The sequence below is a fragment of the Zonotrichia albicollis genome, chromosome 6, assembly GCF_047830755.1.
Source record: "Zonotrichia albicollis isolate bZonAlb1 chromosome 6, bZonAlb1.hap1, whole genome shotgun sequence".
Taxonomy (NCBI): Eukaryota; Metazoa; Chordata; class Aves; order Passeriformes; family Passerellidae; genus Zonotrichia; species Zonotrichia albicollis.
In genome coordinates, this window is record NC_133824.1 from 3,502,691 (window position 1) to 3,516,052 (window position 13,362).

Consider the following 13,362-nt stretch of genomic DNA (forward strand, 5'->3'; position numbering starts at 1 on the left):
GCAGGTAGTGTTCCCAGCTAAATCAGATAACGCTCTGTACTGTGGTGCATTCACCAGTAACCTGTAATACACAATAATGGAGAAAAAATCATCCTTTCACAATCATAAACCCAGTAACGGAGAGCTGTTTAGATGATGATCTGTGATTTTTTAAATGAATGTGGTTACACCAAGAATAAGGGATTTTTTTCCCATTGCCTTCAGTGAGAACATATTTTTTGTTATGGTGTTGACCTGCCCATAGCATAATTGCAGTAGTCTTTGTTAGTTATGAAACTCTTCTCCATCTAATCTAAACATAATGTATGCAGTTTCAGAGGTTTCTTAAACTGCAAACTCCTACTCAGCTGTTTTTCTGACTGGCAATCATGGCTCTACTGTGCCTTTATATTTGCACCCACTTTGTTTAATTTTCTGTCATTTTTAGTGTCATTGGTTATATTTGTCATTGTTTATGTTCTCATGTCCTTTCTTTCCCATGATGGGCTGCTGTTCAGATCACTGTGGGCATGACTGTGTGCAAGATTGAGACACTCAGCAACTCCTCATTTCCATAGGCACTCAGCTCACTGGAAACAATCAGTAATTTTCAACAGCATGCCTAAGCAGTGAGAAAAAAATACACCAAGGATAATAACTAAGAAAATACATTTTAAGTGATAAATGGGAAGAGAAGTTTCATTTGACAAGTTAAGCAGATGGAGCTATGGCCAATTTCTTTAATCTACTGGTACATGAGTGTTATGTTTAATTTTCAAGTGGTGTTTAGTTGTAGATTAGGAATTGGAAACAATTCAGTTGTTCACAGCAAACCACTTTCGCTTGTTGTCTCCTATTTTGGAATATTGTTCTGTGTTTCCAAGATGATGTTTATCCCCTAATTCTCCAGGTTCATATTATGTTCACAAAAGTAATTTCAGAAGACACATTCACTGGCTAACACCCATCTCCTCTTGCACTTGCACACCACACAACATTTATAATTAAGCCTCTTAGGAAGTTAACTGCATGGCCCTTGATTAACTTCCCTTAATTCTTCATTGTTAAAGCTCAGTGCAAAGATCTCTGGAGTAATCAGCCCACCTTTCCAACTGGAAATGTAGCATATAAATCAGTATTCACTAAGATACCATCCCAGCATGGAAAGTGAGTATTGGTGCCCTTATCACAGTCTAACAGGCCATACAGGCTTATCCATGCCAGTGTTTCCCAGCAGATGAGGCAGATAAAACGGGTGATCAGAGGCTGTTGACACAGGGCACAGCATCTGTAATTAAGTCACTAGGGAAGCTGGCACGGAATGCTGTGACAAAGATAGGATCCAATTTACACACAGCTTTCAGCAAATCTTTAAATGCTGTCTGAGTAAAACCCAGCCACTTCTGACTTACTGCGTGCTAGAAATTTGTCAAACAGTGGTGAGAAAAGGGGAGTACAGGGAGCACTGTTTGTCAAATGTGTAAATTGGATATATTTTAGTGATTTTATGTTCCTGACTCTTTCCATGTCACTCAAGTTCTGTGAAGAAGAGGTGTGTATTTGTGTTGGAAGTGCTGTAATGTTTGGCACACTGAGACTTCTACCTGCTCACCATGACTGGTATTCCCTGTTCTGCAAGACTGGAAGAAAAAGAGCATATGCAATGAAATGGATCCTTGGGTTTTGGATCTTGAGGTGACCTTGACTCCACAAATTTCCTGAACAATTAAACTACAGAACAGTTGATTGCTTCTTTGTTTGTGTGGCAATAGATTATGGAATAAGATAAAAGGAGCCTTCAGAACCTACCCTTACTGGCTTTTTTTTTCTTTTTGTGGAGAACACCACCACGAAAATATGCCATAATGTAAGAAAATGGTTTTAGTATATTTCTGACTTGGTACTTGTCTAGCCATGCATTATTTGCAATTTACACTATTCTGAAGCATGAGCATTGTGTGAAACTATTGGTGTGTAGGGGAAGACTTTGTGAGGTTAAAAGTGCAGAGGAGACCAAGAGAGAGGATTTGTTCTTTGATCCGGAAGCTGAGACCGGACTTGCACAGATGCTGAGCCCTTGGCTTCTCCTGGAGATCTGTATACTCAGCATCTCAGTCTACCAGACCTGGAATAACTCGGAAATCTGGATGGCAGCCAAACACAGCACATTTTTATTCGAAGCAGTCTAGGCTTTTTATTTTGCAATGATTCCCTCTATATGTATATTATTATTTTTAAGTCCTAATAGTAAAGTGCATATGCTTCTTGTTGTTAGGGTGAGGGTACTGGTCATGGTGCTGAAAGGATTGTGATGGGGAAAGTTTCAGGTGATGTCTCCTGACATTCACAGCTCATGTCAAGGAAAGCAACTCTGGAACTCAGATCTGCACTCTCACGGATAAATACACTCTGTTTGGACAGGAGGATAAACATGGGTTCTGCTGTGAGAAACACGTCAGAGAAAGATAAAGATACCATTATGTAAAGGTGAAAGTCAAATCAAGATACTCATTCACATTGTTAACATATTGCAATTTCCGCAAACAGCAGGATTCTCAGCTGCATCTTTGCTTTGGGACAAACCTGCTCATTCCTTCAAAGACCAGTGGAAGTCACTATTTTCGTGAATTTCAGGTGAGCTTTAGGTGGGTCAGATCCCAGAGTTCCTGTGCCCGTCTTTAGCTGGAAATCACCCTCTCTCCAATCAAAGCTGAAGAATCTTTTTTTTTTTTTTTTGGCACATGACAAGAGCAGAGGATTCACTGCGATTTACACCATCACCCTACTTCCTTTCGAATTAAGCTGTAAAACGAACCCACGGTTTCGCAGGTGCTGGAGGCGAGGTGCAGGTCCTCCCTCTGCAGAGCCGGGCTGCCTGGGGCTGGGCGCCACATCCGCAGCCGCCTCAGCGCTTCTGCCAGCTCGGGGCACCCACCCGGCTCACAGCACGGCCAGTCCGCACGCCACATAACCCTTCCTTTGGGGTGATGCATTATCAGAGCCGCGTTTGAGCTCCCGACCAAGGTGTTGGCAAAGGTGTGAAGCCTCCAACCAGCCAAGTTGGTGTGCGATGGCACGCCCCGGCCAGTGGCACACGAGATGGATTCCCGCCCTTACGCCGGTGGTAACGGGACAGTGCCGGGGCCGCCTCAGCGCCGCGGGAGCGGCCCGCAGGGTCCCGCCACCCACCACCGACCTCCCCGACGCCGAGCAAAATGGCGGCGAGCGCGGGCCCGGCCGGCGGCGCAGCACCCGCCCCGCCCGCGGCTGTGCGGCCCAATGGAATGAATGGGCTATAAATAACGGCCAATGGGGCTGCGGGCTGGCACTCTATATAAAAGACGCGCGGCGGGGCTGCTGGAGCTTCACTCGGACTCGGTCGGTGTAGTACGCGGAGCCCTGCGGAGGTTCTTGCTGTAGCTGCGAAGCCCGCGGTAAGTCCCGGGGCAGCCGAGCTATTCTGCAGCCTTTAAACAAAGGATTTTATTTTTTGCCTTTTTTTTTTCGCTTTTTTTTCTTTCTTTCTTTTTTTTTTTTTTTTTTTCCTCCCCCGCTGTGTGGGGTGGAGCCGGTCCGGCTGAGGAGGAGCGCGAGGGGCGGCGCGGGGCAGGGGCGCAGCCGGGGCGGGGGGCGCGGGGAGCGGCGCAGGTGCTCGCCGGGCTGGTTGGGCTCTAAAACCAGATTAACCCGGTATTTAGCAGGGTAGTTACATACGCTCGCCCCGTCCAGGTCCCCTGAGGGAGCCGTCTGTTGTGTAAGGGCTTGTTGGATGCTGCCCTCCCCTCCCCGGTCGGGGAGCAGCCGGCTGTCCGCGGACGCGGAGGGCGCCGTCGCTCCGGCTCCCCTCGCCCTTCAGCGGCGAGAGGAGGCGCGGCCGCGCACCGAGGGTGCGGCGGTGCCGCCCCGCTCACCTGCCGGCCGGCCCGCGGTCCCGGCGGGGCCGAGCACCCCCGGCTGGGGCGGCCCGGCCGAGCCCCGGAGCCGCGCGGGGTCCGCCCGCTGTGCTACGGCTGCTCCTTGCGACCTTGGGCGCGTCCCCTCAGCCGGGCGGCGCCCCGGAGCTGGGAGAACCTGTGCCCCCGCGGCCGGGATGGTGGGCACGGGGCAAGGCTGCTGGAGGTGAAGAACTTTCTTTCTTTGCTCCTCCTCGGCGCCTGTGGAAGGTGGTGTAGCCGCAAAGGTGTGAAGGGCGCGGGTGGAACGTGAGCCAAGGTGACCTTTTGGGTGCCTGGCGTTCCCCCGGGCGGTCCGGAGGCTGCCAAACCCCCAGTGAAAGGCTTCCCGTCTTTCTCCCCCAGTGACTGCGGTAGGGTCAGCCATGCCCTTCTCAAACAGCCACAACCTCCTGAAGATGAAGTACAAGCCTGAGGAGGAGTTCCCTGACCTGAAAGCTCACAACAATCACATGGCTAAGGTGCTGACCCCGGACCTGTACCAGAAATTGAGGGATAAACAGACTCCCAGTGGATTTACCCTGGATGATTGTATCCAGACTGGGGTTGACAACCCAGGTAATGGGATCGTTAGGTCTGCATAATGATCTGTTCTCCCTCCTGACTGGAAGTGCTTCTTGACAATGCTTGAGAACCCAAAGTTCTCAAGCTACTGAGGGACAAATCTAAAGCATCGAGAGACTGCTCTAAAGGCATGGCTCTGTTGGGAGGCCATGTTTCCATCAAGCTATGTTTCATGCTGTGATCTGACACACCAATTCCCAGACACTTCAATTATGTAACTGCTCTGCTAAATACTTTCAATCTGGAGAGAAAAAAAAAAGTCAAACCAAATGCGTTCTAATTATAACTCATCTGAGGAGGGGGGGGAAAAAAAGATTACCTGGCAGTCTTGGTCTCTTCCTATTCCAAACTGGTTACATTATGTTTTCTAGCACTTCTATGAAAAAGGGGGAGCAGATGTGTTTACATGTTAACATTACAGTATTTATTTTTACTCTAGCAATATCAAAATGGCCCAACTAAATAATCAGAGACTGCCTCCTGATGAGGAGTATCCGGACCTGAGCAGCCACAACAACCACATGGCCAAAGTTCTAACCCTGGAATTATACGAGAAACTGAGAGACAGAGTCACGCCCAGTGGCTTCACCCTGGATGATGTCATTCAGACTGGGGTTGATAATCCTGGTAAAATGCATTGAGAATATTCCGTGTGAACCAGCTGAAGTAACTGGTGCTTTTGAATATGGTGACTTAAAACTAATCTTGTGGAGGTGGCATTTATGAGCAGACTACAGAAATGTAGCTCTGTAGCAGAAGGAGCAAAAAGCAAAGCATGCTTGCTTGCAGCAAAGCATGATTGTTTAGCCATAAAGTTCTATGCAGTGATCTAAATTAGCTAGTCAAATTAGATGTGCTGTGCAAATTTGTCCTAAACCAAGCTTGACAAATGAGCCTGGTTTAATGACAATAGCTATGGGTTTCCATAGCACTGCATTTGACAAACTGGATGAAGTGTAAAATGTAGGGTCTCTCCAAATGTTTCTATGTAAGAATGAACTTCTAAGTGACTAGACTTGCCACTAAAGAACTTGCCTGGTTAGTGCTGCACTGGAGTACAGCCAAATGTCACCCAAACTTAGCTCTTCTGACTTTATTACCACTCCAGGCCATCCCTTCATAATGACAGTAGGATGTGTGGCTGGTGATGAAGAATCCTATGAAGTGTTCAAGGAGCTCTTTGATCCAGTTATTGAAGACAGGCATGGTGGCTACAAACCAAGTGATCAGCACAAGACTGACCTGAATGCTGATAACCTGCAGGTATAAAGTTTTGATCAATTACAGATTATTGGTCTGAGGACTGTGAAGGTGTTGGCAGCTGCCTAAGCTGGTTGCTCAGGCTCTGTCCCCTTGCTTCCACTGAGCAGGGGCACTTGGGCTGTGAATCTGGTGCAAGCAGCCTGAAGAGCTTGCTGCTGTAGGGTGTCAGTGGCTGGGCAGCTCGTGTGCAGCAGGAGCTTTTCTCAGGTGCTGCTGCAGCGTGGGTTGTGCCAAACACCTTCAGTGTGTGTTTCTGTGAGCTGTGGGCTCTAACCTAAACACTGCCCTGGAAATCAAGGACTACCATAAAATTTAAACACTTTCTTATGTCTGATCTTGGATCTTAATTACCAGCTGATGGTGTCATGCCGTTGAATAAATATTTTTACAGCTAGGAGTAAGGATTCTTAATTTTACAGATTTTAAAGGTTGCTGTTAGCTAAACTCTGGGAGTTCCTAACTCCATATTGATTCGCTAGCCATAAATCATGTTGAAAATAAAGAGACTTGGGAGAACAGTAAAGAATAATTCTCATACCTAAAGAAGATTTTTGCCTCATGTTGATGTCTCTAGATTGCAGATCTGTAAGGGATAACAGAAGTCCAGACCACAGTCTGAAACAGACATGGAGCTGATGTTCTGGTCATATCCCTGTCTTCTAGGGCTACTTAGTATCTGTAGCCTTGACCTCAGAGAAGGAGTTGTGTTACACTTGATGTGATGCTGAAGAGAATTGCCCTGAAATGAGGCACTGCCTCACAGGCCAGGGAGTCACTGCCTCAGGTCTAAAGTGCATTCTTAAATGCATGGAGGCTATGTGTGTTTAGGTGTCTTGGTGCCAGGGTTATGCTTGCTGGTTTGCTCCCCTTGCAGGGAGGGGATGACCTGGATCCCAATTACGTGCTGAGTTCCCGTGTCAGAACTGGCAGGAGCATCCGTGGCTTCTGCCTTCCCCCGCACTGCAGTCGAGGAGAGCGGCGTGCCATCGAGAAGCTCTCTGTCGAAGGTAAGGTGAGAGCTGGGTGCACCAGGGACACTGTCCTGTCCTTTGTGCAAGAGGTGCTCTTTGCAGTTTGAAAATGGAGGCACTTGGCAAAAGGCACCTCCCTGGAGATTTAGTCTGAGCTTGGAGCTTTCCCTGGAAAAGGCTCATTGCTTTAGAGCTGGCTCAGCATTGCAGCTTGTAGCTGAGAGCGAGAGCACATGGCAGAGGGAAGTTGGACTGCATTAAAGTTGACCTCTGCTGATCTCAAAAGCTTCTGTCTGTGTGTGTGGGGAAAGAGGTTGGTTCATCAGGGCTCAAACCTGAAATATAACAGGTATGTAGCAACTACAGCGCTTGAGTCATGGGGTGCAGTGTTTTGTGGCTGCATTTAATTGACTTTCATTAGTGTTCAGCTTGCTTAGAGATGTAGTCTTGTTCCAAATCTGCAGCTGACTAGAATAAGCACTGGTTTTCATTGAAGCTCTTCAGCTGTTTTTTGTTTTTTTCCCTATTGCCTCCCAGTGCTCAAGGTGCAGTTCTGGAGGCTGAGACTGTAGTTGTTTCAAAACCTCTCAAGGGCAGGGTAACAGTCCTTGACTAGAATAATACTGCTTGTTATATGCATTACCTTGGCTCTCCTTGGAAGAAAAAGTCTCTGTTTGTAGAGTTCAGCAGCAGTAATGATTCTATACTGCATGTAAGGGAACAAAGGCTACTTGTATAAGCCTGGAAGGTGCAGACAAATCATCTGATACTGCCTCAGGTTCTGCCACAAGGGCATTGCTATTGCAGATGAAAGCAAGAGAGGAACCAGACCCAGCAGATCAAACATTGCCATACTTTGTGTGTGGTCTCCAACGTGCTGGGAAAGTGTAGAACCTTTAGCCCCATTCTAAAAGAGTCTCTCTCTTTCAGCTCTGGGCAGTCTGGACGGTGATCTCAAGGGGAAGTACTATGCTCTGAGGAACATGACTGATGCAGAGCAGCAGCAGCTGATTGATGACCACTTCTTGTTTGACAAGCCAGTTTCTCCTCTTCTCTTGGCATCTGGGATGGCACGAGACTGGCCTGATGCCAGGGGTATCTGGTGAGTATGTCTGTGAGGAAACAGTCATAGAAGTTAAAATCTTGCTGCTTCAGTGGTGACTTGTACTATTGGGCAAAGTAGTAACTTCTCACCTTATATTACTATATTTGATGAGAAACTTCTACAGAGAACTTGCAGTTAACCAGCAAAATTTTGACAAGTGTTCTTATGCTGGTAAGAACAAGCCAGCTTGGCTAGCCCAGAACCAGGGCCTGCATGGGTTAGTGAGCTACCATGCAAAAACTGAATCAGCCTGTGGAAGTGGATCACTTGTAAAGGAGCAGATGTGCCACTACAGTCAGCTTTTCCCACAAGAGTTGAGAGTAACTTGTGGTACAACCATAGCATTGTCTTAGCTCAGGGGTGATCCTGGATGCATGGTTACTCCCCTGTAGTCTCTTCATTTCTGCTTGCAGAAACTCACTGGTGCTGGGCTGGTATGGCTTTATCTGTGCTAGTGATGAGCTCTCCCCCTGTCCCCAGAGACTCAGTGACAGGGATGGTCTGATGCAGAGGTGTGGAATAGAAGGATTCTGCTTGTTTTAAATGTAGGTCACCTACATAAAACTGCATCTCAGGAGCTTCTGCAGCATAATTAACTTGCTCCCTTGTAAGCTAAGGGCTAGGTTTTTATCAACAGGAATGCTCCAATCTTATTACTGCAGCTGTTTTAGTACAACCCAGAGGAAGCACACTTTGTTTCTGTAGGTCACCTTTAAGATTGCATCATCTACCTGCAGATTGCCAGCACCAGATAGCACTGTCATCTGAGCATGACTAATCTACAGACTTGAAGTGTGTAATATCTTAGTGTTGTCTGCATAAATAACTTTCCTCGGGTACTAGCTAATTTTTGATCTCAATCAAGTTCAGAAATTACTAGCAAGATAAACAAGGATGATACTACTTGCTGTCAGCTGCAAGCTGGGGCAGGAGGAGCCCATTGTTCAGAGGATTTTTATATAGCATCTCTGAAGAGCCCTGATCTAAAATTCATAGTGAAAGCAAGATACGAAGTGCAATTTGACATAATCTGACAAAATACTGCTAAAAAGGCTTGTTACACATGGTGTCATTAGGAACATTATTGTACAGGACTCCCTCAAAGTCTATTGATCACCTTTCTGCAAATTGCTGAGCAGAAATACCTTAATTTGTAAACTGGAGCTAGGGTGATGAGGGGTTTTAGGTTTGATACTGTAAGACTAGGTAATGCCATGTTATTACTCTGTAAAGGCCAATTCAAATTACCTCTTGAAAAGAGCAGGGTAACAACTGCCAGCTTAACTCAGGTCCTGTGTGGGCAAAAGAAGGAAGATCAATCTTGTTGAAGCAGCTAAGTGAGTATCTTGAACTAAAAACTGCAGTGATGAGCAATTTGGGGTCATCTTCAAAATGTGAGGTGGGCAAGACAGCAAACTGATTGCTTTGTCTCCTAGGCACAATGATAACAAGACTTTCCTTGTTTGGATCAATGAGGAGGATCACCTTAGAGTTATTTCCATGCAGAAAGGTGGCAACATGAAGGAAGTATTCAGCCGCTTCTGTACTGGACTAACAAAGGTAAATCACCATTGGCTGGGCTGTAGGTTCAAATGGCACATGGCTCTCTGGTTAGAGCTCAGAATGCAGCTTTCAAGCCCCCTCTGGAGTCCTCCATGGTTGTGTTTCACAGCCTGGATCTCTGAGCACACCCTGATGAGATCCAGAGCTGTGAGGGCTCCAAAACAGGTGTTTTGGCAAAAAGCCTTGCAGCTGTGTAATCTAGAATGTTTGCTTGATGTGGTGGCACCCTTATCCAAATGTCTCAACTGTATTTTAAAGAAATTCTACATAGTTCTCTAAAGCTTTGAGACACCTTGGGGAGGAGGAGAGATTGCTTTAATGTGCATGGGCAAAGCTGGGCTCAAGTTCTCTATTTCTAGTCTTGATAGAAGCTTGAGCTTTACCAACCCCTTTCCTGATCATAAGATGTGCCAACTTGACACGTATGAAATCCATCTTCCCAACAGATAGTGACATAAGGAGTGTAGCTTTTAAAGTTAGCCAGTCTCACTGCTAGGAGCAAGATGAAGGCCTGAAAAGCCCCTTGTTGGTGGCCATTTTTTCCACAGGGAGGAGGCTTATGTGGCTGAAATAGCTGTTCTGAGTGTTGTGGCTGTTGCTGAGTGACTGAAGCTGCAAGTGAGCACTAATGGATGTTCTACAATCTTAAGGTAGAGAACAATCTCTAAACATTCATTCCTTCTATTTATAGATAGAAAGTCTCTTCAAGGCCAAAAACTACGAGTTCATGTGGAATCCACACTTGGGCTACATCCTGACCTGCCCATCCAACCTTGGAACGGGGCTGCGTGCTGGTGTGCACATCAAGCTCCCACACCTTGGGAAACATGAGAAATTTGGAGAAGTCCTCAAGAAACTTAGGCTGCAGAAACGAGGCACAGGTGAGAGTTGATAATAACACTGATGGGCTGAGTCAGTCTGCCTTAGAACACCAGCAAATGCCTGGTTATGGCCAGAGCCATCTCTGGTTCACACTGTCAGTGCCTGTCACACCACCCAAAAGAAACCCTTGTCAAGCACATAGAGAGAAAAAAGTTTTCAAATTGCATAGTGGAGGAGTTGAGGATGCCAGCTGTCTACTTAGTATGTCCTTTGTCTGGCTGCCTAGTTAATGTCCTGTGTGTCATTTTGAGCACCAGATTAGGTGGACCTGGGGACAGCTGTTCCTGTTCATAAGCAAGGGTGGGAATCCTGGTTTAACTATGGCAAGGAGATGGCTCCAGTGGGTTCTTGTGACCTCAGGTTAGATTGCTCATGGGTCAGAAGAATAAAGAACTGCACTTATTGCACGTTCTGTGGTTCGTGTTGGCAGTCACACAGGGCTTTATCTTCCTGCATGTAGGATGAGGCACCAGTGGCAGCTTGTGGAGAATGGTCCTGCTGTGTTCGTGCCTCAAGCTGGTGATGGAGGAAAGGCAGACTCACCTGCTGGGGCTGAGGTCAATGTTGTAACTGCATCTCTTGCTGCCTGCAGGTGGTGTGGACACAGCTGCTGTTGGAGGAGTGTTTGATGTCTCCAATGCTGATCGTCTCGGCTTCTCTGAGGTGGAGCTGGTGCAGATGGTGGTGGATGGAGTGAAGCTCCTCATTGAAATGGAGAAACGCCTTGAAAAAGGCCAGTCCATTGATGACCTCATGCCAGCTCAGAAATAAAGCACTTTATTCTCATGCTTCCTAACTTATTGGATGAATAATAAAATGTCACTCCAATTCAAACCCTTGGGGTCAGAGCCCACTTAGTTACACTGTAGAGAAGTCTTCCATCCATCTGTGTTAGAGTTTATTTTTTTGATGGTTGAGATGTTGCTGAAAAAGAAATGAAATAAACTATTGTTTGGCCTGAGATGTCTTAGATATGTTAACTGAATGTCTTTGAGATTTAAGTGACTTGGTTTTCATAGTTATGCTAGATGGTCTGGTTTTGTGTGCAAGCACATCTTCCTAGGTGTGCTGCTGCAGACCAGCTGAGTTGAAATGTTGTTAAAGCAGTTTCAGAAGTTGAACCTCTTAACTTGATTGTAGTTGCTGTAAATTTGAGAACTAATGTTAAACATGAGTCACTGCAAACATGCCCTACCTCCAAGGCTTTGACTTGTGCATCTGCTCATGCCAACTGTAAACTCATTATCCTGAGTACTGCAAGCCAGGCTGGTTCCTGTGAGCGAGGGGAGGCAGGGCTGGGGACAGAGGGCTGCTGCTCTCTCAGATGGGCCCTCGGGGCTGCAGGCCAAGGCTCTGAGGTCAGACTCCAGCCCATGGTATTAGTGACCCTGAGCTGCTTTGTGGGGAGGAGCTTGTCTTCAACACAGCTAGTGTAAACAACAGCACTTTAAGGGGTGAGGTGAAGCCTAGATTAATTCAGCCCATGCTTCTCAAGTGATTTCAGCTCAGCCAGGACAGAGATAGGGGCTGGAAGCTGCCACTTATAGGAAAGTACCAGCTACTAATGAGCTTTAGTCAGCTGACTCTCACTGGCCCCTGCACCGGTTGCCCCATGAACCTAAAACTGAGCAGTACAGTCAATTAAAACTTGCTAAATAGTTTTTCCCAAACTGGGCCTGGCTTGCAAGCTCAGGTAGTTGTCTGGATATGAGCTCAAGATTGCATCAAGTAGGTCTGTTCTCCAGAATGGCTGTACATGTGTGCTTGCTGTGTGGAAGCATCACATTATTAACATACAGGAGCAGCATTTCCCACAAGTATTGCTAACTGGGAGCATCAGACCCTTGGGAAGAGCAGCCTTAGCAGCTCATGCAGATGCACCTGCTCAGCAGCTCTACCCACTGCTAAAACACAGCTTTGATGGAGGGAGCGTGATGAGGGGTTGATGCAGAGCTCCTTGGCGTGCAGCTTTATATAGGTTTGTGTAGATAACTGAAGCTTTCTTTTGTAAAGGCTGTGATATTTCTAAGGCTGTGATTGCAGGCTGTCATTTAGCTGAAGAGATGATTCCAGCTGGGGTAAGCTAATTTAATTTTGGTGAGAAAAGGCTGAGTGAACATTTCAGATAAGATTTTTTTTTTCTTTTAATACAGCTTTGTATGTGAAACTTTGTATTCAGAGTTAATTGGGTGGGGGAGAGGAGATCATATGTAAGAGTTTTGTTCTGTACTGGGTGTTCCTGTATTTGAGTTAATCAGCACAGGAGTTTTTTGTGTGAAGCTTCTGAGAGCAGGGAAGAGAAAATGGTGCAAGAGACAACCAGTTGGTTCTGTATATTCTTTAGATCCCCCATGCTGTGCTTCATGTCACTGTTCACAGACGCTTGGCAAATAGCTGGTTCTGCTTCTTGTAATCAGAGAGTGTTCATTTAGTGGTGCCTCTCCTCAACACAGCGTCGTTACTGCGCTCACAGCAATTACCTAATGAAAGGAGTTGCCTGAAAACTTGTCTATTTTTTTCTAGCTATATCAGCTGGACTAATAAAAACATTTCTCTCTCTATGCATCTTGTTTCTCCTATGTTCTTAACCCCTCAGAGCTGTTATATTTGTCTGCTTTCAGCCCCTGAGTCCCTGCAGTGTGAGGCAGCACCTGTAGCTGGCTAAACAATTGTGCTCAAAGCAGCAAGCCAGTCTTTAATGCCTGCATCCAGCTAGAAAATACTTCTTTTTAATTGGTCTTCTTTCCCACGCACTACCTTTGCTGTGTTCCCTCGTGTTGCTGCCCTGCCACCGCGACCGTGCTTTTGTTTCAGCCTGTACAAAGCAAAGCAATTGCAAGTGTTTCAGGGAAAGAATGTGTCCTGGCAAAAGGTGGATACTGTGACCAACCCCAGGTGGGACTTTCTAAAAACCTCTGATCAAGAGAGAGATTAAAGCTCCTACCCCCTCACCTTAAAAGCTTTGGTTTGGTCTTTGGCATTACTCACCCTCGTGCCCTGGGTGCCCATTATGGATTGTATGGAGCAGCCTTGTTTGTGCTCTGGGCACTGAAAATGGTGCCAGGTGCTGGCAGGCTGCCAT

The 13,362-nt window shown here is 46.6% G+C and overlaps 1 protein-coding gene across 3 annotated transcripts; it reads left to right on the plus strand.

Moving 5' to 3' along the window:
- The first annotated feature begins 3,252 nt into the window (after nucleotides 1-3,252).
- Nucleotides 3,253-12,841, plus strand: CKB (creatine kinase B). 3 transcript variants are annotated; one of them, XM_074542298.1, is made up of 8 exons: nucleotides 3,253-3,413; nucleotides 4,278-4,490; nucleotides 5,605-5,759; nucleotides 6,634-6,766; nucleotides 7,661-7,832; nucleotides 9,272-9,395; nucleotides 10,090-10,279; nucleotides 10,873-12,841. In XM_074542298.1, exons 2-8 carry the CDS (start codon nucleotides 4,298-4,300, stop codon nucleotides 11,049-11,051), a joined length of 1,146 nt encoding a protein of 381 aa, XP_074398399.1. In that variant the 5' UTR covers nucleotides 3,253-3,413; nucleotides 4,278-4,297; the 3' UTR covers nucleotides 11,052-12,841. The 3 variants fall into 3 exon arrangements, with proteins under 3 accessions (XP_074398399.1, XP_074398400.1, XP_074398401.1); XM_074542299.1 differs by lacking the exon at nucleotides 4,278-4,490 and adding an exon at nucleotides 4,936-5,123 and having other exon boundaries at nucleotides 3,257-3,413; XM_074542300.1 differs by lacking the exon at nucleotides 4,278-4,490 and having other exon boundaries at nucleotides 3,390-3,413.
- Nucleotides 12,842-13,362: the final 521 nt, after the last annotated feature.

Coding starts and splice junctions, on each gene's coding strand:
- CKB (XM_074542298.1), top strand. CDS start 4,298: ATGCCCTTCTCAAACAGCCACAACCTCCTGAAGATGAAGTACAAGCCT. Junction 4,491..5,604: donor GACTGGGGTTGACAACCCAG/GTAATGGGATCG, acceptor TTACCACTCCAG/GCCATCCCTTCATAATGACA. Junction 9,396..10,089: donor TCTGTACTGGACTAACAAAG/GTAAATCACCAT, acceptor TTCTATTTATAG/ATAGAAAGTCTCTTCAAGGC.